This window comes from Diplotaxodon limnothrissa, linkage group LG11 (assembly GCF_057381915.1).
Source record: "Diplotaxodon limnothrissa isolate DT_005_m linkage group LG11, D_limnothrissa_male_GT1.1, whole genome shotgun sequence".
NCBI lineage: Eukaryota > Metazoa > Chordata > Actinopteri > Cichliformes > Cichlidae > Diplotaxodon > Diplotaxodon limnothrissa.
This window is the reverse complement of record NC_140606.1, coordinates 25,691,746-25,715,073: the sequence shown is the minus strand read 5'-3', so window position 1 is coordinate 25,715,073 and position 23,328 is coordinate 25,691,746. Positions and strand designations below refer to the sequence as shown.

At 39.9% G+C, this 23,328-nt stretch overlaps 1 protein-coding gene across 2 annotated transcripts; it reads left to right on the top strand.

Moving 5' to 3' along the window:
* Positions 1–1,329: 1,329 nt before the first annotated feature.
* Positions 1,330–22,594, top strand: cops7a (COP9 constitutive photomorphogenic homolog subunit 7A). 2 transcript variants are annotated; one of them, XM_085365461.1, is made up of 8 exons: positions 1,330–1,380; positions 8,992–9,114; positions 13,452–13,527; positions 14,250–14,338; positions 15,165–15,367; positions 15,459–15,564; positions 20,521–20,682; positions 21,997–22,594. In XM_085365461.1, the coding sequence occupies exons 2-8, from the start codon at positions 8,992–8,994 to the stop codon at positions 22,057–22,059; spliced, it is 822 nt and encodes a 273-aa protein (XP_085221587.1). In that variant the 5' UTR covers positions 1,330–1,380; the 3' UTR covers positions 22,060–22,594. The 2 variants fall into 2 exon arrangements, with proteins under 2 accessions (XP_085221587.1, XP_085221588.1); XM_085365462.1 differs by having other exon boundaries at positions 20,521–20,690.
* Positions 22,595–23,328: the final 734 nt, after the last annotated feature.

The following is a 23,328-nucleotide window of genomic DNA, read 5'->3' as shown; positions in this document are numbered from 1 at the left end:
CTGATCAGTTATGTAATTTAAAAGCACGTGGTGAAGGGTATGGGGAACATTTTGTTGTTTCCAATGATTATGGACAGGTTCACAGGTGAGGTCAGGCAGTCTCTATGGTGGATGCTCCTTGCAGACGACATTGTGGCTTGTACTTAGAGTAGGTAGGAGGTAAAGTGATGGAGGCATAGTCTGAAGAGAAGAGGAATGTAAGTCAGCAGAAGCAAGACAGAATACGTGTGTGTGAGGGATCATAAAAGGAGTAGAGATAGTAAAGATTTAAATACCTGTGGCCAACCATTCAAAGCAACAGAGGGTACATAAGAGAGCTGAGATGGTTTGGTTTATTTGCAGAGGAGGGAGTGTGGATATATCACTGAGAAAATGTTGAATATCAAGCATCCAGGCTGGAGGATTCAGAATCAGAATACTGTATTAATTCCTAAGGAAATATCTTAAAGGAAAGAACCAAACCAGAGCGTAGGTTCAGATGTTGTTTAAGGAGGACATGCAGTATAGCTGTATAGCTGTATATCTCAGATTTCTGTAAAGTTATTTATTTCATATTCTGTATAGTTTTTCATATTTATATCCTGTTCATAGCCTGTACATAGCTTGTACTCACTACAGCCTGTACATACTTATAGTTATAGAATATTCACAACATACTTCATACCGTGTACATTATAACATACCATAATAGACCCATTTCTGTAATATTACTCACATATCTATATTATTGCTAATATATATTGTAATATATCTATATCACTAAAGCACTTCTGGATGGATGCAAACTGCATTTCGTTGCCCTGTACCTGTGCATGTGCAATGACAATAAAGTTGAATTCTATTCTATTCTATTCTAATAGAGGAGGATGCTAGGAGCTAGCAGATGATCCACTGTAGCGATCCCTAAAGGGAGCAGCCAAAATAAGAAGATAAAGATATCATGCTTGTCTTGAGTTTCCCTCTGAAATACATACATAGACTTTGGGAGATGTAGAGTAATATTAAAGAGAAAATAAATATTAGTAAAGGTTATTGAAGATAATAAACAGTTGAGGCCTTTTTTTCATATTTATGTTCCTAAGTTGAAAGCATGCTAACTGTTTTATTTGGCTTTGTGTTTAGCAGGAAGAAGCATTTCATCACTGACTGCTGTTCATGAGAACATTGACACTCGGTACAGTCCGCTAACATTTGCGTGGAGTATACCCAGTCGCCGCTAAGTGGTGCTCTCCTCTCTAATCCGCTGTAACAAATCGTGATTGACAGCTGGCTTTGTCCCGCCTGCTTTGAGCGGCTGTCCAATCACGGATTACGTCACTTTGTTGTAGCGGAACTGAGCGCTCGAAAGGGAAACTGTCTGCCAGAAACCAACACAACAAGGTAAATTTTAACACGCTAATCCGCGTTTTACCATTTTTGTTTTAATATTTCAATGCATATGTAGTTTATTGGCTATCTGAATACGATGGTGGCATGTTTGAAGTCAATATAAAGCCTTAAAATGGACTGAGGCCTGAAGTCAGCGGTTAGATGAAGCCTGTCGGCGGCTAATTAGCCGCTAGCAGCCGAGCTAGCATGACACATTGAGCTTGAATAATAGGTAATGTTTACGTAAACAGTGAGCTTAAAGTCGGGCAGCTACCCAAAACTACAGTTATAATGTGTATCTTTAGCACTTTGTCTGACAGCTGATTTGATGTTTCGCCCCGGGTAAGCATATAAGCTTAATATCAGTGCACCCTAAATTTAACTACTTACTTCAGGACAACACATGACCCTTTAAGTCTCTGTAAGCGCCACTTTATGTTTTGGTTGATTTTTGTTTGAATAAATAGATCATCATCATCATCATCATCATTATTATTATTATTATTATTATTATTATTATTGTTGTTGTTGTTGTTATTGTTATTTAATATTAACAAGTTTAAAATTGAGATCTTGAATCAGTACAGAATGACAGAGACGTTTCTGTTTACTGCTTTAGACTTGAAAGACGAATATTAATTTAATTTTAACAAAGAATGTAACAAAATTAACATGGTGATAGAAGTAAAACTTGAAGCAAGGAAACAATAATTTTTTAAAGACCCAATTTCTGGGCAAAGTCTGCCATTTTAAAGCAGTCAGGTTGACTGCTTGCTCTGTAGATGCAGCTTTTGTGCTGCTGAACAATTAAATTACAAATAATTATAGATAATGCTTGGAAATATACGCACGGATAGGTTTCAAGGTGGCTTCCAAGTGGTGAAGGAACTTTGCTTGAAGTAGTTTCATATTTAAATGCAAACTTTATGCACACAAGTTGATTCAAACAGTATTGTATTAATGACCTGAAAAGTTGCAGATTTATTTGTGACTTTGACCGAAAACTGTCAGCAAAGAAGGCTCTTATTTATGAATGTCAATTAGTGCTAAAATGTATTTGTGCTCCTTTTTCATGCAGAACAGTCAATTTAAATATATCCATAAAACAAACATGACAAAAATGGTTTAGTTCCCAGAGGTATTTATAACACTTTAAATATAATTTGTGGGGTACACTGCTTGTTTGACTAAACAAGCTATTTGAAGGTGTCACCCTTATCTCTGGTAGAGTGTGAACGACAGTTTCTCAAGGGTACACTGATAAACATGAAGTGAATATTAGTAAGCGCTAGTATTAGCCTTATTAAGGGAATATCAGTGTATTGGCAAGCACAAACTCACTTCCAACATTGTGTAAAATGTGACTAAAAACAGAATGGAATGATTTTAAAATCTCACAAACCCAGATTTTATTCACATGGAGACACTGTTTTATGAAAAATATCCGTTCATTTTTAATTTCATGTCAGAAACATGTTTCCATAAATTTGGTTTGGGAGCAATTAAAGGTTAAAAAAGTAAGCAGTATGAAGAAGAAACAGATGGAGGAACATTTTGTAACTAATTGGATTAATTGGCAAAAAGTCAGTAACATGATCTGTTGCCAAAAAACAAAAACTGCATCTACAAATTGGAGAATAGTTTCGGAGTAATGTACCTCGATAATAAAGTTGTTAAGACTTTGAGTATCTCATCGTCTGCAGTCCACAACAATATTAAATGATTCAAAGTGCCCAAGGGACAATGTCGACAATCACTATTGGATGCCATTGCAATTTAGCCCCTCAAGCAACACTGCATTAAAAACAGACAGGATTATGTTATTCTGAAAATCACTGCATGGGTTCAGGAACACTTGTTGATATTACTGTCTTTTAACACACTTCAACATCACATCCACAAATGCAGATTAAAGCTCTATTATGCAAATAATAATCCATATGTGAACATGATCCAGAAACCTCATCTTCTCTGGGTCACAGCTCATTGAAAAGGGACTGAGGCAAATAGAAAACTGTTCTGAGGTCATATGAATTGAAATTCTTTTTGCAAAACGTGGACACTGTATCCTCTTGACTAAAGAGGAGAGGGATTATCTGGCTTTTTTTTTTTTCTTCAAAAAAGTCCTTCCATAAATCAGTAAGACAATGTGAAACTGCATACCGCTGCTATGAAAACAGCGTGACTTCCTGGTCCGGGTGCTGAACTGGACTGCCTGCAATCCAGCTCTTTTGCTGACTGAAAACATTTGGAACACTATGAAAAAGAAGAACTTTTTTGAGACGTGTTGCTACTATCAAATTCAAAATGAGATAATAATGATAATTACCACCAATATGGGCCCATAATTCCACAGTTGGTTAATCTTTAATTTTCATATTCCGAACAAATGAAGCCAATTGACAGACTAATAGTTATGGCCTTACTTCTAAATAGTCTACTAGTGTTTTAACTCTCACAGATTTGATACGTAGATGATACTTAAAATGCTACAAAACTGTTTTTAACTGTTTTTAAAAAACAGTTAAAAACTCTTCTGTTCAAACAAGCCTTTTGTTGATCTACATATTTTATTTTATTTTATTTTTTTTACATTATTTACATTTGATCTTTTACATTGTATATAATGTCTATTGATTTTATTGTTTATTTTAATATTTTAATATTTGTGTACAGCGCTTTGTGATTGCCTGTCTGCGAAAAGCGCTTAATAAATAAAGTTTACTTACTTACTTACTAAAATTATAACACAAGTAATCTCAGGGGATTTCAGAATAGTAACTACCATATTTTTCGGACCATAAGACGCACTGGATTATAAGGTGCACTGTCGATGAACGGGTCTGCTTCCATACATAGGCGCACCGGATTATAAGGCGCATTAAGCGAAACAAGCGTTAGCATTCCAGCTTTACTGTTTATGTTATGCTAGCATAGCTGTGCCGCTAGCGATCATGTAGCACATCATTATATACCATCTAGCCCAACTTCAGTAACGCTACAAACGTCACTGCTGTTTAGTTTTCTGTCTTCACTTATGTTGGAAGTGATAGCAGAGCTGTACATTTTAATTTTTTCAGAAATCTCTCTGTCAGAACATGGTATATCTTGTTTAGGTGGAAACTAGCGAGCTAACTTCCTGATAATTTCTAACTCCGTTAAATGTAATAAATTCTGTTTTCATGGATGCCTGGATGTTAAACTTAACTGTTACACCCGGTAAAGCAACAACACTGATCATTTTATTACAGAGGAAAGAATTTAGACAGTTTATAACTCTCGGTGATGCTGCAGTGTTCGTCTGACTTTGGGACCTGATGCGGACGGAGTTTTGTACCCAGATTACTCTGCGAGGCTACTGACTATGGTAGCCATAATGCTCCAACAATCCATCAAGCTGTGCGGCTTCGTAGCTTAAGTCATTCTAAAACATTTTTTGACAGATTTTTGAGCACTGTGTACCACATAAAATCGGTTCGAGGTCCGTAAGCACAACCAGAATTCATACATAAGGCGCACTGTCAATTTTTGAGAAAGTTAAAGGATTTTAAGTGCGCCTTATAGTGCGGAAAATACGGTAGTTTAAAGTAAAGCATAACAATTTTCATTTGAGCAAGCACAGTAGGGGGTCTTATTAGCAGGAAGAAACCTCAGAGAGAACCAGACTGGTTCAGTGAGGGCTGCCATCTGTCTCTACTGGTTGGGGAAAGGGTAGAAAGAAAACATTAGCATTGAGAAACAGCAAACATGCTAATCAGGTTGGTGGGTCATTCAACGATAAATTCAGTGAGTGTCTCCCACCTGAGCCTCTCCGAATAAACAGATTCTTTTTTATTAATGACCATTCAATATTCTAAGAACATATGCTAAATTTACCTTCACACTATGAAAAAGTCTTTTTTTCAAGCCCTCAGTGGGTGAAAATTTGCACTGACATAAAGCATGTAGTTTGAGTAGCATCTAAAAATGAATCTGGTACCAAAATGTAGGTATATAGCTTTCATAGCTTGTTTTCACCAGCCAGATAGCTTACACAGTGGTATAACCCTTGAGAGTTTATCCAAAATGCACTTCCTGAAGTTTCTTTCTGGGTACCAGTGTTTGTTTCTGTTATTCTATGTGATAGACATTACATTGATACAGTTTAGTTATTTGAACAGTGATATATCCCATGATGATCCTCAAAGTTGGTTACAGAAGAAACTGTGCTAAACAAAAAATTGATTTTAGCCTTAGATGGTGACACTTGGAGTGGGTGTAAAGTTAATTTGGTTGCAGTTCTTCACTCGATGTTAAATTTGTTTTTCAGCCCAGAAAATTTCATGCTACAGCTCCTCCTGTACTTAAGAGATTATGAGGGCTCAAAAATGCTGTTAAAATGACACAAATCAATGTGTTTATATGCAGTGACCCTGGTCTAGACAGCAGTCAAACATAAAACATATGCAGCTCCCAAAGTTGCCTGCAGAAAGGTAAAGAGGACACAAACCCCACCTAACCAAAACAAGCAACTTTATTGTCACATCGTGATAATTTCTGTCCTCTGTCCATATGGTCTTAGTTAATCTAGAACCAAACATCTCATCAGTTATTTTCCTTTAAGTAGCTTTAAAATGATTTAAGCTTCTGTTCTTTGTTTTAGGTTTTTAGTATTTGCACAGGCTGTAACCTCTGTGTTTTTATGGCTCAGTTTGCCTCAGCATTTAATAAGAAGCTGACTATGTGAAGTGTCAAAACAAAAACTCAAGCCTTAGCAGTGGTTTGCAGTGACCTTCAGCATGTGTCTTGGTTGCGATGCAAAGTCTATAGCACAGGGAGCTGTTTAGTGAGTTCGGGGTATTAGAAAACAGTGGAAGCTTGCAGCTCCAAAATTCAATTTTGTATTTCTTCTGCTTGCAGTATAGACTTTTTATTATTTAATAAACTGTCTTAGTCACTTTGATTTTCTAGCTGTCCAAATATAGAGCTCCTCTCAGCAATAACAATAGCTAAAGAACTGAATGTTTTGAGTAGGACTTGTAATGCCTGAATATGGTAGGACAGGGACATTGTATTAACATTAATACACAATTAAAGTAAATGAATAGGCAAAATTAAGGATACGTTGTTAAAAAGAATAATACAGGCATTACCTAAGGTCTTTGTTAAAACCACGTATCTTAATTTGCAGCTGTCTGTCCATTTAAATTTATTCATGAATGACAGTGGGGTTTTTTCTGTTTTATTCATGTTTATTATATCACAGTATCTTGTGTCTGGACAGCTGCATCTCTCATATTGAGCAGATCAACAAATTCCTCATGCCACCTCTCACTGATATGCAGCCAGTTTTGGCCATCTTTTAAATTCAGTTGAGGTATACAGATGGATCCAGTTCAGCCTCACACTTCGAGCTTGATTTGACTTTTAGAAAGCCCTGAAAGTACGAGAGGCGGTGTTTCTTTAGCACGGTGTAGGTTAACTTGTTTGATTAAATCGCATGTCCACTCACCTTTTCAGCTCATCTGGGAATGTGCACTTTGGACCTCCTCAATGATGATGCGATGGGGCGACATACAGAAAATGTGCATCTAAATGTGTCCAATTTATGGGGATAAGATACTATATTGGTGCCATCAGCAGAAGCAGGCAGAGTAGTATTAGCACCACAATGGGTATCCAGACACTGTTGCATAAATTTTAGGAAGTGGCCTAAGGTAATGATGCCAGTATGATGCAACTGCAATAATTTAATCATGCATCTGTAATACCAACTTCCCTTGTGTCCCAGGATGTGTCTACTGGGATTAAGATCTTAAAATATCCCATCAGTTGCTCAGTTGAGGCTCATTTGAATCAGGAGGAAGTGGGATCAAACTGGCATACATTTAGATTTTTATAACTAGAGAATGTAAAGAAAACATTAAATATGACGGGTTAGATTGGGGTATGGTCCTGGATGTTTATTAGGTTGTTTGTTTTCTTTCCAGATTTTAAGTGTCTGCTTGAGGCGCAGATAGATTCATGTCAGTACTTAGGTAATTATTCTGGTGCTGCCTTCAGCCCAAAGTGCATTTGCATCGTATTTCTATTGAGGGAGTGGGCTGATGAATATACATGCCCTGCTTCACATTCGTTTCACTTGTTGCCTGCTTTGGTACTGCCCAGTTAAGCTGCTCTTTCAGTGTCTGAGGAGCTCTCCAGGCAGTTTGAGGGTTAAGTGCTTTGGTCAAGAGCCCTTGGCTGTTGGACATTAAATTAGAGTGAGTATTGTTCATTTATATAGATATATTTTCAACAAGTGACGAGTGGCTGCAAGGTTTGACAAGGGCATGGCATTGCACGCAGATGCTGTGGGGTCTGAGTAGAGCTGGGCGATATATCGAGTTTTTAAAACATATCGATATATTTTTATACGAGATATAAGATGTGACAATATCCTTTATATCGATATAGTCTATGTTACGTTATAATTATAGTTGTGGAGCCGCAAGTTTGCCTCTCTTTCGTCCACTTTTGTCTCTACGCAACGTTACTCCGCCTCGCCTTCACTGAAGACAACTCCCCCTCCTCCCCCATCGCTTCACATGCAGGCAGCGACAAGACGGACACGGCAAATCTCCGTTAACGAGTTACTGCGCATCGCCCCATGCGTGGGGCTGGACGGCGTCAACGTGCTAACGAGCTAAACATGCTAACGAGCTAACAGCGCTAACCCTAAAATCCTTTCATTCTCTCAAAAGTTGATAGCGCGCCTTATGTATGAATTCTGGTTGTGCTTGATGGCCGCGAACTGATTTTATGTGGTACACGGCGCTCAGCAATCTGTCAAAAATGTTTGAGTACGACTTTGGTAAGCTACGGAGCTGCACCGCTTGATAGATTGTCGGCGCATTACGGCTACCGAGGAGCTTCGCGGAGTGATATGTACTGTGCATCAACGTAATATTACCGTATTGTGTGTGTATAAGGACCATAAATGGCACCTGTAAGAGACGTGGTTATGAAGCGGATTTCAAACTCCAGGCTATCAGTCACACAGTAAAACTTGGGAACAGAGCAGCTGTGAAATCTGTCTGTCTTTGTTATTACGCTCAGCGTCTTTTAGTTTACATTTTGACTGCACAATTGTGAGCTCTTTGTTTAGCACAAAAACAACCTTGTTTTCTTTTATTTATGGAGCATTATTATTTAATGAATGCTCATAATTTAATTTTGAGTAATTTTTCATGTACATCTGTGCTGTATGTTAATAAAAGTGCCTGTGTGACATCTGGGACACAGCTTTGACTAAGAACTCTCTTTTTGTTCTTACTTTATGGCTTAAAAAAAAAATCGAGATATATATCTTATATCGCCATCCAGCTAAAAAATATCGAGATATGAATTTTGGGTCATATCGCCCAGCCCTAGGTCTGAGGCTTCATTAATAGACCATTGTAGTTCTTGTTCTTGTGTTTTTCAAAGATTTTGATATGATGTCCCCAGAGGGCTTTAATAAAGTGGCAGAGCTAAGGCAATAAGAGAGGATATCTCTTTGATTCTTATCGTGATTGCTCTGCAGCTCATCCTTGTCTCTGTAGTATCCTTGTCTCGTCTAACCTGCTAACTGTGTTTCTGGTACCTGTGTCCTCCCGGCATCAGATGGAGGTGGAGCAGCTCCTGTCTCTGTCAGGCTCAGCACTGGCCCAGGCTGTCAGCTCTCTGCTGGAGACCCCAGGCCTCTATGTTTTCTCTGACATCTTGGAGCTGCCTAATGTCAGAGAGGTAAATGCTCTTTCCTCACGCTTTATCCACACACTCTGCCCTTTGGGATATTGTCAGTCCTGGCATGAATGAAAATCATTATTAGTTAAGTCTTGTGTTTAAATGCACCATCAATAAATTCTTCCAAAACTAACTAAAGATACCAACAACACCACAGAGAACAACCACACTGATAATTTTATTGGAGCTGAAAGAATTTGCACCATTTTTAACTCAGTGGTGCCTCAGTGCTTGTTTGCTTTTTGGACCTGAAGGAGCTTTTGGATCCTGAAGTGATAATGATGTCATACTTAACAAGTCAATTTCCTGAAGATATATAAACTGAAGATGAACTAGAGCCAAGCTGGTCCCACAAGATTATGCAGTAAGTCACTATAACCTTTAAGCTTAATCACTTAACCAGAAAATGATTAAGCACAGTCTTATTTACAGTTTTGGCCAGGTAAATGGCAGACCTTCCTGTCTTAATGCTGCCCCCTGGTGGTGAGAGTTTAAGTTAAAAACTGCAGAGGGAAATTACAAAAATGTCCTTTAATGAATACAAGAAGAAGCTGATCAGCCAAACCAGTGGCTGCACAGCTTGTGTGTAGTATGATTGCAAGTGTTTACAAACTGAATCACATTTGCCATCCGTGCAAGTGGAAAAACACCACAGTTATGTTCCAGTGACTGAAATCAGAACTCACCCTCCGATCAACACAACAACACATAATAAGCATCGAGCTCCTGAAGGCACCATAAAGTGCAGGATAACACGTTACATACACACAGCTAATACCCTGTTTTTGAAGTGAAATGCTGCTTTTAAAGGAGAGTGTGATTTAGCAGAAACATTCATCCATTACTTAAGTTAAGCCGTGAAAAGGATGGAGAAAAAGCCAGACCAGCGGGAATATTTGCTAAGGATTTGAGACACCCTTTTTTAGGAGCTAAACAGATAAATTGCATTTGTCCTTATTTAATAAAGAACCATACCAAGGTGAAAAAAAATGAAGACAAGCAGTCCTAAAGAAATATAGCAGAGGACATTTTAACTAACAGATTGCAATAAAAAGACAAGAGAAAAAAGCTAAAGTTGAGATTTCTGAACAGTTCAGACAAAGTGATAAATACCACAGGAAATTAAAAATGTCGGTTTGGAGTCAGTTTAGACAGAAGAGCAACAATACAACAGCCTACACAAATATTTACCTCTGTGTTTTTTCCCCTCACTGTTTTTTAACTGTGCATCTATTTACACAATAATCTATTCCAAACATCCTGTGTGAGTTTATTCAGTTCTATTGTGATTTTCCTCTGGCAGGACAAAGACAAGTGTTCTCTTTTCATCAGACAATATTTGTATTTTTAACAGCAGTGAATATTTTCCTTTCCTCTTAGCTACTTTCCAGACATGCACAACACTCAAATCGACGTAGGCAATTACAGAAGTCAGACGAAGGGCCACTGCGGTCATTCCTTTCCCCCCTATAATTTCTGTTAAATTTAATAGATGGACTCCAGTTATTTATAAGGACAGGGAAAATGGTTTGAAATGGAATAGGATTTCTGCAATAGAGCAGCTGGACATTAGCAAAGAAGAATTTCACCTGCCCTCTTTCTTTTTTTTTTTTAAAAAGTTATATTAAAATATTTTTTTTAAACCATGGGGAAGCTGTGCATCAGGAGGTAGCGCAGGTTGTCTGCTAATTGCTAGTGGTTCGATCCCTGTCTCCTTTAACCTGCCTGTCAAAGTATCCTTGGGCAAGAAACTGACTGCAGAGTTGCCCTCATCCATCAGAGTGTAAGTGTGTGAACGATGAAAGCACTTGTATGAATGTGTGTGTTTCAGGTGGATGAGGCTTGGAGTAGCAAAGAGTGATCAGATTTAGTAGAAAAGCACTATGTTAGTACCCGACTGTTTAACATGCATGTTTTAGCCAGGTTTTTATTAATTAAAATATAATTGACACGTTTGTTTATTAAATGGCCACATAAGGTATAAGGTAACTGTACCAGGCGATCTTCCTTATCATGCTGTGTGTAGTCACCCGCCTAAGGCCAACTCTGAGCCAAGAAAAAACCCTGGTGAGGAAATGGATGGATGTGATTACTATTTAAATGTTAAGGACCAGGAAATATTAGACGGGGGTCATTCTGTGTCAGTTCATCATATGCCTCCCACCTGACCATCTCAGATTTGCCAGGGCAAAGATAGTCTCTTAATAGGAATTATGCTAAATTTCAGGTCCCTGCTGTCAGACGTTTTTCTGGCATCTTTTTTTGAGGGGATATTTTAAAGTTCATTTATCTAGAAAATTACTTGAGCTAGATTTTTCAGAGGAAATATCTGGTACCATGACGATATTAATATGGACTGTCGGGGGTGTAGCTTAAATTAACATAGAATGATGGCAGCTTGAAGTGTCATAAATACTTGGATGTCTAATCTCTGACAGCAGATTTGAAGGCTTGTAGAAACTACAAATTCTGGAAGGGGAGAGTAGAGGGCTGATAATTTGTTTATAGCTTCTCATACACAAGGCATATAATATTCTTTAAAAGATCGGGTGAATGGTTTCACTGATGTTCAAGCTTCAGTATAGGTGGAGAGGGAAAAAAAACACATTTTCATCCAACTTCAGTGTGACATTCCCCAGGTATGCCTCCATGTACCAAAATCCAAATTACCTTTTTTAGAAAGAGAAGGTTTCTGTTAATAATATATCAAAATTTGTGATGGTTTTCTGTCTCATTTTCTCAGTATGAGGTGTTTTCTTTTTTTTTTTTTTTTGACACTCTTAAATTTATGTACGGGAGCCAAAGATTGTTTCAGAAGCCGAGCAACATGTTTTAATTTAATTTATGCACCTTCAGGGCCCAGCAGGAAGTTTTTTTTCTAGCCAAGAAGAGAGGATGTGTGCTCAGTACCATAAGCACATGATTACAGGCAGGAGTTCCTGGTACACTGGATGCAGATATGTAATTAAGGAGGATGACATAAAAAGGCTGAGACTTCCATGAAGGAATTCAACTTTTAGTTACATTCTGCTATTGAAGATAACTTGTTTCATTAACGTTGATGATGCAAGCTATACAGGTAGCAGAATTCATGCATGTGAATGCATGTGGTGTTATATTATATTTCTTCAAATGAATTAAATGCTGTTGGTGTAGTATTTATAATTTCTTTGAAAAAAAATGTCATTAGCTGAATTACTGAGACTTTATGATCAAGTGATTGAAAATTATATCTTGGAAATACTTAAATAAGAATGTTAAAATGCACTTTTGAAGCCCGAGTATCTCTGTAGCCAATAATCTGATAAGGACAATCTCTCAAATTTTATCTCGGCTATTAAAAATGAAAGGCAGCGGGTGAAATTTAGGCCCTTTGTCTTAGATCCAGTAAATTTTAGAAATATTTGAATTTATTATAATCCTCAACTGCCATACATAAAGATGAGTATTTCAAAATTCATACTGGGACAAATTTTGATATGTTATTAGCAGAAATGTCCTCTTTCAAAAAAGGTAATTTAGATTTGGTACATCGGGTCATACCTGGGAAATATCACAGTGAAGTTGAATGAAAATGTGGTTTTGTTTTCCATATTCAAGCTTGAATATCAGTGAAACTATTCAGCTGATCTGGACTGATTTAAAGAATATTTTGTGTCTTGTATATGAGAAGCTATAAAGAAAATATAAGCCCCTACTTATCCCTACGTGAACTTGCAGTTTCTTCAGGACTCCAAATTGAAAGCGATTAGGCATCCAAATATTTATGATGCTTCAAACATCCATCATTCTTTGTTAACCTGAGCTTCACTCCTGAGAGTCAGAGAGTCAGCACCAGATATTTACTCTGAAATATTTGAAGGACACAGCTCAAGTAATTTTCTAGAATTTTAAAGTTGCCGCTCAAAAATTATGCTATAAAACATCTAAAACCTTTCATAACTTAAAGTATTTTTTCTGCAAAAATTAATGTCACTAGGGAGCTGAAATCCAGCATAATTCCTGCTAAATAGTGCATCTTTACCTGGAATCTTTTCAGGCAAAACTGTGAAACTGTCATGTGGGAACTTCTTTTTTTTATTATAAACTGAGATGGAATGACCCACAGATCGCCAGAGATGGATTTTGGAGCCTGGTATGAATGCAGAATAGTCCTAACACATTTGAATATACCCGTCAGGTCTTTTTTTGTGTTTCTTTCTTTTTTACTGACTCACAGAAACACCTCTGCTCTGTCCATGGATAAAATGCCGTTGAATAGCTCTTACGTAGAGAGTCTCATTACTTACAATATTCTGCCACATCATTTTCTCTTTCATCTTCTCTCCAAACCACAGCTGGAGAATGGTCCTCATGCACCGGTGTACCAGCTCCTGAACCTCTTTGCCTATGGAACCTACTGCGACTACAAAGGTATTGCAGCGGCAGCACAATGTAAATAAGTAATAGGGTGGCCCTGCAACTCTTTTATTATGAGCCGTATTTCTTTGCTTCAAGGCAGGCACCTTAACACAGAGGCTTTAAACACCCTCACCTGAAATGCTGCAGGCAGGTGGTTCATGGATAAAAATTGCTGGAGCCTATTTAGACTGATGATTGTCTGTGTCACAAACAGACTGTAAACAAATCTTTTCCAACTTAAATTGCTTTCTGCGTAACACACCAGGAAGCTTCAAGTAGAAGTGGAATCCTAATTATGACTAATTATGTACTGAAGATCAACCAATAGCCTGGAAAAAAAGATTGTAGCCTACTTTATTGTTCTTTCCCTTTTGAGACTTGCCGCCAGGGAGCACATTTACTTTCATAGAGCTGTGTAGTGGATCCCTTAGAGGAGCTGTCAGAGCTGCCGTCTCAGGGGGCGTGAGTCCTGTCACCAGGGTAGCGAGTCAGCAGGAGGCACAGTTGCAGGAAATGGACTTCCTCCCGACTCTGTTCTCTGACTGCTTAAACAGCTCCACACTCACCTTCACCTTGCTGTGTTACATTACACCTCATAGTAATAAGTTTTGCTTCTATTATGTGTGGCTGTTTGACCCTCTGTAAAGTAACACTTACACACTGTTCTGGTAAATGTTTCCCATTGTGTTTCTATTTGTTTTTTTGTGTATTATTATTCTCGTCTGCTGCTGCAGAGAGAGCAGCCTCACTTCCCGAGCTGACCCCGGCACAGAGAAACAAACTCCGTCATCTGTCAATCATCAGCTTGGCTTCCAACCTCAAGGTACAGGTCCATTATTCTCTCGTCCAGGTTTTACATAAAAGTGCAGATGAGCTGTGGTGTTGTATTGATTTTTGTTTTCTTTGTCTCAATCTTAGAAAATAAATTTGCTGCAGGCGTCATAAAGCAAGCCCTGATATAAATGATATGTGGGCAATTCTGCTTTTAGATGGCTTTGCTATTTTCCTCGGGCTCATAATCAGATTTTTTTTTTTCTCTTTTTCTTTTTAACACTCGTGTGAGGTTGGCTGTGATCCTAAGCTTGTGGCTGTAAATATATCAGCTAAATTTGGAGGAAAACAACAGACGAGCCTCTTAATTTCTCAAGAAAAGTTACCAGCACAACTTGTACCCTTCGTGTCATTTGAAATTTCAGTGACAGCACTCCATGTCCACGATAAAGTATTCATCTTATGTGGTTTGTTACAGCATCTCTCCACTGTCCTGCACCTCTCCTTGTGCCCTTTTCTTTTCTCTGCTCCTGATAAATAATAGATTCATTATTCTCACCAGTGCTGTCTTTTTTTTTTCTTCCTCCTCTAACTTAATATCTGTGTCCGTTAACATCCCTCTTTTCACTCCTGCCCCCTTGTTTTTCTCCTTAATGTGTCACCACTCTCCCTACATGTGGGTTTGAACTCACTAATTGCCCAGTGAAGGATTGTAAAGATTTAAGCTCCTTTCATCTTCCTCTGGCAGTGACATTTACACAAATGAGCGTTTTCACTGTAACATTTTTTTTTAGTCATTTTCCATCAGAGCACTGAAGTGGAATCAAATTAGCTGCCTGCTTACCTACACTTTCCTCTTCTCTTTATTTTCCCCTCAGTGCCTGCCGTACTCGCTGCTCCTGCAACAGCTCGATTTGAAGAACGTGCGGGAACTCGAGGACCTGCTGATTGAAGCTGTTTACTGCGACATCATCCAGGGGAAACTGGATCAGAGGAACCAGCAGGTGGAGGTAGACTGCAGCGTGGGTCGCGACCTCGGCCCTAATGAGCTGCCAAACATAATCAACACGCTGCAGGAGTGGTCAGTATCACCTCTAAGTGTCTGTGGACACACTTTAGATTTATGTCTCAATTATCTGTTTTTCTTACTCCGTGCTTTTGTTCTCTCTCAGGTGTGCAGGTTGTGAGGCAGTTCTGTGTGGTATTGAGGAGCAAGTCTCGAGGGCAAACCAATACAGAGAGAGCCAGTTAAAGGTCAAAGTCCAAGTGGAAACAGAAGTAAGTCCTTCCTCCCTTCAGTCTTCAGTTCTGTCTCTTTTCCGCTTGGCTACTATCTCCCCTTTTTTCCCTACCAGCCATTTGTGGTATTCTAGTTTCACCCTGACTGCATATTTCGTTATTTGCAACCTCATTTCTGTAATCAGTCTGTAATCAGTGGGAATGCGATTAACAATTTCATAACAGCCATTTAAAGTGATTTCTTTTCTAATGCACTTTGTGTCAGTAAAAACCTGCAGTCCCTTAAATGTCCAGCTGATGTTAAACTAAACATTTTTATTCTCTGTTAGCGCAGCTCTGTGAATTGCTTGGTGGGGTTAAAAAATAGAAAAGATAATGAATGCATTTTTATTTTACATTTTTTCGAGATTTGCATTAAATTGACTGACATGAAGCCACGGTGCAAGTTTGTTTACTTTTCTCATGTTCCCTTCATCAACACTCAGGCAGCCTGCTAGATGCTGTCAGTCACACAGGCACTGACACACCCCTCTATTATTAGTATTCATGCCAGATTTAGACAGTAAATTCACTGATGATGTGTGATTGCTCCAACTAGCTCGAGCTTGACAAATCAAGTGGGCATCTTCCAAGGTTAAAGCTGTCTTAGTACAAAACTCCCTCTCCGTGCAAGAGAGCAGCTCAGCAAGGTTAAAGTCCTGTCTGTGGAAAAGGGGCCGAAGCCTCACGTAAACTTTTCACTGCAAATTTGCATGGAAAAGTGAGAGGGGACTTTCAAAGGCATTCATGGGCAGTGTGAACAGGAACAGATGCAGCTACGCAAACATGTTTTTGTATTCATGTAGGTACCTCACTGTTGTTTTAATGTAGACTTACAGATATTTGCAGACTCATTGGGGGTAACTAGAATAGTTTTACATGTTCACTAAACAAACTGTACATGTGTCATATGTAAATGGACCAATAATAACATAGTACTCCTTTACTCCATCTGAGCACTCAAATCCCTTTTACATTAAAACTACATTCAAGCAGCAGAGGCTTTGAGAGCTTTCTAATCATAAAACACATCATCTGACTGTATGTGGCAGTCTGGGCTTTAGTGTCTTGTCCAAGGACACTTCAACAGGTGAAATGGAAGAGCCCGGGATTGAATTTTTGACCTTCTGTTGACCCGCTGGGTGACATTTGCCACTCCCCTTTCACATCTGTCCATACTCTGAAACCTGGCCAGTCTCCCCAATTAGGAATTACTTACCAAATCAACATTTCTTCGCTTTCGTCGTGCCAGCGAGCCGCTCTCTTGGCACAGACGTACCCTTTTACAAGCGTTCGTTTGCTCACAAAGAGTTAAGCTGCATCAAGCCCTCAAAGTGTTCTTAAAGTGAAAGTGTTCTCAGTGTACTTTAACTATAAGATGACCTTTGAAAGTGTTGACTTTAGTATGGATGAGACAACACCACTGTTTCTGCCACTGCTGCATATTTAGATGTGGCTGCTTTATATGAGGCTGTTCTTATATCTATAGAAAACAGTTCATGCAACGATAGGAAAATTAGTTTGATAAAAGCTTTACATACAAAATATAAACAATGTTCACAAGTGTTCGATGTGTTGCCCCTCTGGACTCACAGCATGCGTCAATACGATAAATAAACCACGATAATTCTTTCTCATACACCCTGTATGTATCGGTGGCAGTGGGAATAATCTCTATTCCCGTTGACACCATCAGGGTTATGAGGGGCGCTGGAGCCTATCCCAGCTGTCACGGGGCAAGAGGCGAGGAACGACCTAGACAGGTCACCACAGGATGTCTGTCACAGGGTCAACACATAGAGACAGACAACCATGGATAACGTGCCAAAAATGAATGAATGTGTATTCTCTTTCCATGCTTGGTCTCTTTTTTTTTCTCTTGAAAAGGTCTTAAAACATCCTAAATTTAACTTGCTTCTACCTGCAGTTCACATGAGTGGACTCGGACTGCTTAAGTTAACAGCGTTTTCATAAGATTAACTAAACGCATTCCTCTGAGAGATTAACATGTAAATATGGACAATATCGCAGCTTATACATTGCCGTTAACTTTTCTGAATTGTGGTTTTGTTACATCATTGTCGTTATAAAATCAGGATTTAGCAGTGCAGCAGCTCGGATAATGGCTTGTCAGTTAAGGCTGCTTAACATCAGTATAATGGGACGTGTTTGTGTCACTATTTCATGCTTGTCCTGTTGTCTGACAAGAGAAAAATAGAGGTATGTAAATGAGAACTGCTTTATTGGGAACTCGGCTCTTTTAAAATACAGTTTATGGAAGCAGAGAGAGTAACAGAAGAAGTAAACAACACTGCAGTGTTGCCGTGCACTGTGCTGACAATTATTACATGCGGTTAAACTGCTCGAGATGTAACATTTTATATTTAAGTGCAGAAGAAGAAACATAATAAAATAGCACAACAAAGAAAAGAAGAAACAAGAAAACAAATTGCAACCTTATAGAAAACAAATCATCCAATAAATCACTCCACTAAAAGAAGAGATGAAGAAAACTGATTGAATTACTGAAAGCATAAGTAATCTGGTTTGAGGTGACAAAGCAAAGCATGTTTGAAGAAGTGAAAAGATGGCAAGGAGTGGATATTTAAAGGTAACTTATTACAATCAGTGGAACATAAAAGCTTTTATAAGTTTCCTTTGATACAAAATCTACTTTAAAGCTTCTAAATGCAGGCTGTTCCCTCCAGAAGTCATCCACGGGCTCTTCATTACCTTAGAAGACACAGATAACCTCTCCCCGAATTTAAAGTGATTGATTTATCAGCTGAATCGCTCTGAATCCCATTGTTTACAGCTGGTTGCTAGTGGATGTTACAGGTTCTGGTTCAGGATAAATGAGCATCTTGTGTTGCGGTCATTTCGGCAGTCATCTCTACAAGTCTCTGAATTTGGTTCTCTCCACCTGTCCCACTTGAAGAGTCGGGAGAACTGGAGCCTGTCATAGGTTGTCGTAGGAGAGGGGTTTGGTACCTCCTGGTCAGGCCTAAGAACTCACTGTCCATTGCCTCTCACCATCACATCCATTTGTATATCTTCTTGTCCTTAGCGGGCGACCAGCGGCGGTGGTCTGCCGCGCAACCAGTACGCTCCTGTAGGTGCCGCAGGTTCTCTTGCTTGACCAACGATTATCTTCCACGCTTTTCGATCTAAGGCGATGGTTCTTGCCTGCTCGAGGTCAAGTCGAAGGGCCTTCAAATCATCCTGGATTTGTTTCATCCATGTCTTCTTTGGTGCATTTCGATGCACCCTCCAATCGGTGGGGCGGGTCAACCAGAGTAGGCCATGGGGGTAGCGGCTCGGGTCCATTCGACAAATGTGGCCAAACCAAAGGAGTCGGCGGCGCTGGATTAGGTCGCCGATCGTTGGTTGGCTACCGCAGCTGGTGAGGATGGTGTCATTCGAATGACGGTCGCGAAGGGAAACGCTGAGAATGCATCTAAGGCAACGCATTTGGAAAACTTTGAGCTTGCTCAGGTCGTGTTTGAGCATTGTCCACGTCTCTGCGCCGTAAAGTAGAATGGGCAGGGTTCAGTAAAGGCGGATCTTTGTCGCCAATGAGATGTTGTTCTTCTTCCAGACGCACCAGCGCAGGGAAGCGAATGCTGCCGCCGCCTGCCCGATTCTGGAGCATATCTCCGCTGATGATGCCACTTTCTTCTCCTCGACGAGGGACCCCAGATATTGAAATTGTTGGACTTGTTTGATCTGCACACCATCAAGGTGGACGATCGTTGGTGAGCCGTCGGTGGTCAGGACTTTGGTCTTCTCAGCGTTAACCTTGAGGCCGTACAGTTTGGAGTGCCGGGCGATGTCATAGAGGATGTGAGTTGCCTCGGTGTCGTCTTCGGCAAAAATGGCGCTATCGTCAGCGAACATTAGATAGGTGATAAATCGGTCAGTCGAGGCTTGGACTCCGCGGCAGCCCTCGAATGCTTCCGTTTGTATATGGCCCTTTAGACTAATGTGGGACCGAGGCAGTTGTTCATTCTTATCTACAGTGATGTAGATAAGTAACAGGAAGAAAAAAATCCTCAACTACAAAAGAGACTTTTCAGCTACACGTTTTCTGAGGAAGAAAAACCTGTTATTAAGCATTTGTTTTTTGTGCGTCAACTGTGATGTCACCACAGTCCTGTGATCGTTGACACTTCTTGGTTCAGGTGCACCTGACACACTGCAGTTGTCACTTGCATGTTCTCAGCATCAGTGCTGTTATGGGAATAGAAGAAGTTAAAGTAGGAAGCAAGCTTTCAAGCTGTTGCAGCATCTCCTACTCTGTAATCAGACCATCTCTGAGCTCCTGTACTGTTATATCATTGAAATGGCGCTAAAGAAAGAAACGGTCATACACTCTGGTGTCCAACACGGCCAGTACACCAGCCTACAAAATTCAGCACGCGACCATAAAAGGATAATTAGAGTGGAGTTTGGTTTTTGTAACTTTTTACATGCACAAAAAAAACAAGATCTGCTCCCTGACGTGTGTTTGTCCGCTTGTGTAGATCCTTTTCTTCATTCTGGGTGTGCAGCCGACAAAGACATGTAGCAGTGACGCTGTACGTAGGTAGAATGCTGATTGGTTGAAAGTTTGGCTTGAACAGGACAGCAGAGTTCAGCGCAATGGGGAAAGAAGATGGGAAAAATATCAAAGACCAAACAATCAGCACGAGACACACAGACAGCAGCTGCAGTGGACCGTCTTAATCATTTTTAACTCAGTTTCACTTCACTACAAAGAAGTTCTTTGTCTGTTATGGCTGCTGTCTTCTCCACAGCAGGCTGAAGGACCAACAGCAGCCCAGACACAAGAGTTTTACGTTACCAGTTGTTCTAAATATTTTTGACATGGCCTCCTGGTGTCACTAACACAAGAGGACACCCACGCTCGTCCCTTTAATTTTCAGTTTTTACCCTCTCTCTTCACTTCTCCACCAGGTCTCAAATCTACAGAAGACGTTAAAGGCCAGCGCCGCGTCTCCATCGTCAGGCCCCGCTCCAGCTGGAGCCGCCTCCAATCAGGACGCAGACCAACCCGCCGAGCCACGAGACCCCGCTTCCTCTCAGGAACCGAGACAACCAGGCAAAAAGAGCTCAAAGGTGAAAGGGTGAGTGGCGTCCCGCTGTGTTTGTAGTGGTTGCACGTAGCGGGCAGCAGAGTATTTTGAGTGAGCTGCTTTCATATTTATTTATTTTATTATACAAAAGCACCCACCAGGAGTTTGCATAGAAATTGCATTTATTGTTTTCATGGCTAAATATTTTACAGATTGAGCGCATTTTATTCAAATTGGTTGGTACGCTTTTAAATGAAGTTTCTGTTGTTGAGGTTCTTCCCTCCCCCATCCAAATAAGAAATTCATTTTTACAAGTCACAAAATTGGAACAGAAAGCTTCATATGGAGGTTTTTCCCATTACGTTTGTTTTATCGCTGCACCTCCTTTTGTTCTTTGAAGCACTTTGTAACTGTGATTTTTGAAAGGTGCTTCATAAATACGTATATCCCTACTTATAAGCATGAAACTATAAAGACTACTTCAAACACTAAATTAAAGCCATTAGTCCGGGTTTCTTGTAGAGAGCAAAAGTTAATTCAGCCGAGAACCACCGTGTTTCCATTTTTCTAATAAACAGTAAAAAGCCAGCTGCTGCTGTAAGTGGCTTGTCTGTGCAGAGCGTGTGTCTGCATGAAGTAGCTTTATTATCAGATGCACATTAGTGTTTTGCAGCGGTACCATAACCCCGCTATCAGGAACTCTCTTTCTGTTCTGCTTCCATCCGGCCTAATTACCAGTGGCTAATTTCACATCTGTCCTGGATTGTAAAATGTCAGTGGATATACAAACGCCCCGCGTGTTTCCTTCCTGAAAGAACCATTTCCCCCCTCCAGTGACCGGCCGAGATGCTTTGCTTGGCTGCTGTTTATGTTGTTCTTGTCAAACAGAGAGCAGTGATTATTTTCTGGCTGCCTGTCACATTTTGACGAAGCATAGAGCCCTGTAATTTCCATCACTCAGCACCACACATCATTCAAATGAAGATCCACTCAGTGTTTTAAAATCCAAATTAATGATAGCTTAACCTCAATCCTCAAATGAAAACAAGTTTTGACACCATTTCTTTATGAAGCTATTTAAAGGATGGGACTGATACTGCAGCTGTTATTATTAGAAATCTGCTCTTTGCCGAAATATGCAGAAGAAGAAAATCCACTGTGATCAGTGCCACTGCGAAAAAAACAAAACTGTAAATACTGGTGTTGGGAATTTTAGCATAAAGACACATTTGCACCCAGGTTGCATCAGTAATTTGTTGCTTCAGTAGAGCAAGCAGAAAGTAAACATGTAAGTCATCAAATTATTTAAATAAAAAAAAGAAACACCAGCTGAGTTTTGTATTTGTTTTCTGTCCAGGCTGCGAGGCAGCGGCAAGATCTGGTCCAAGTCCAACTGAGGACGAAGGGACAGCGGCACTGATGGACACTCACTAATCAACGGGCACACACGGTGTTGACAAAAACAAACATTTAAATAAATAAATAAAATGTGATCACAGTTCATTTACCACAGAACAACCAGGGAGCTTCACGGGAACTTTTTCTTCTAACCAAATCTCACCCTGACGGATTGAGAACCACACACGGAGCTGATGGATAAAGCAGGCGTGACATCCTCTCCTGCAGTCGTTAACGGGCGGACTGTTTGTGTAAATACACGGAGACAGAGCAGTCTGCAGCAGGAGTCAGTTGCCTTTGACCAGAAACAGGATCAGTGTATTTGACGCCTGTTTGTTTGTGTATGCGTGTGTGTGTGCATGCGCGAGTGTGTGTGTGTGTGTGTGTGTGTGTGTGTGTGTGTGTGTGCGCATGCATTTTTTTGGTCTAAATTGTTCTCTTGGTTTAGTTTAATTCTATGTTGCTTTGTATTATTTGTCTCTCTCGCTCGCTTCTGAGGTGAGACGTGTAAAAAAGGAAAAAAAATCTGAATATAAATTGTTGGAAAATAAAACGAAGCCCTGTACTTGTCTCGACTGTCTCATTAATGTCACTGTCACTTCTTTTATTAAATGCGCTTCAGAGTCTAACTCCGGAGGGTGCGCTGCTAAATGTTAACTCGCAGAAGGGGGCTACCCGTTAGGAGGTCAAGCCATTAATTAGGGCATGTCCCCAAAGAGACTAATGTATTATAGAGCTGAGGCTTCCCCTGTGCACTACCAGCATGGCTACACATACACAGACACACACACACACAGAAACTCTAAGAGCATCCATATTTCATATGAGAATGTTTTGCCCAGAGCTTCTATTTCAATGTCAAAATTGCCTGTTGAAATTGCCTGCCACCCTTTCTTGTACCTCCATCACGCAGTCAAAATTGCCTTCATCTTCACCGCTCTGTCCTTCTCTCACTCTTTTGATTCTGTTTCCTCTAAATTCTCCGCTCATCGTCCCGTGTGACAGTAATGGTTACAATTAGCTGACCATCAGCAATGGAGAAAGGGCAGCAGACGGAAATTGTGAGGCCCTTTTCATTTAACCTCCCGTTTTTCTGCGTTCCCTCCTTCCTGCCACTTTTCTCCTCACCTTTATAAATAGTGGTGTTAATTTCAGTCAGTGCGATTCAGTTTCATCGGTTCAATTTTTTTACTAGATTGGATCTGTGAAATCTAACAGCTGCACACCTTTGGAGGTGTTTGCGAGTGAGAGATGAGTCGACGGTGTCAGCTGCGTGCTTTATTATAGGTGT

Excerpts from the sequence above, each read along its gene's own strand:
- cops7a (XM_085365461.1), top strand. The coding sequence starts at position 8,992 with ATGGAGGTGGAGCAGCTCCTGTCTCTGTCAGGCTCAGCACTGGCCCAG. Across the intron at positions 14,339-15,164 it reads GCTTGGCTTCCAACCTCAAG|TGCCTGCCGTACTCGCTGCT; the intron begins GTACAGGTCCAT and ends TTTTCCCCTCAG. Across the intron at positions 15,368-15,458 it reads ATCAACACGCTGCAGGAGTG|GTGTGCAGGTTGTGAGGCAG; the intron begins GTCAGTATCACC and ends GTTCTCTCTCAG.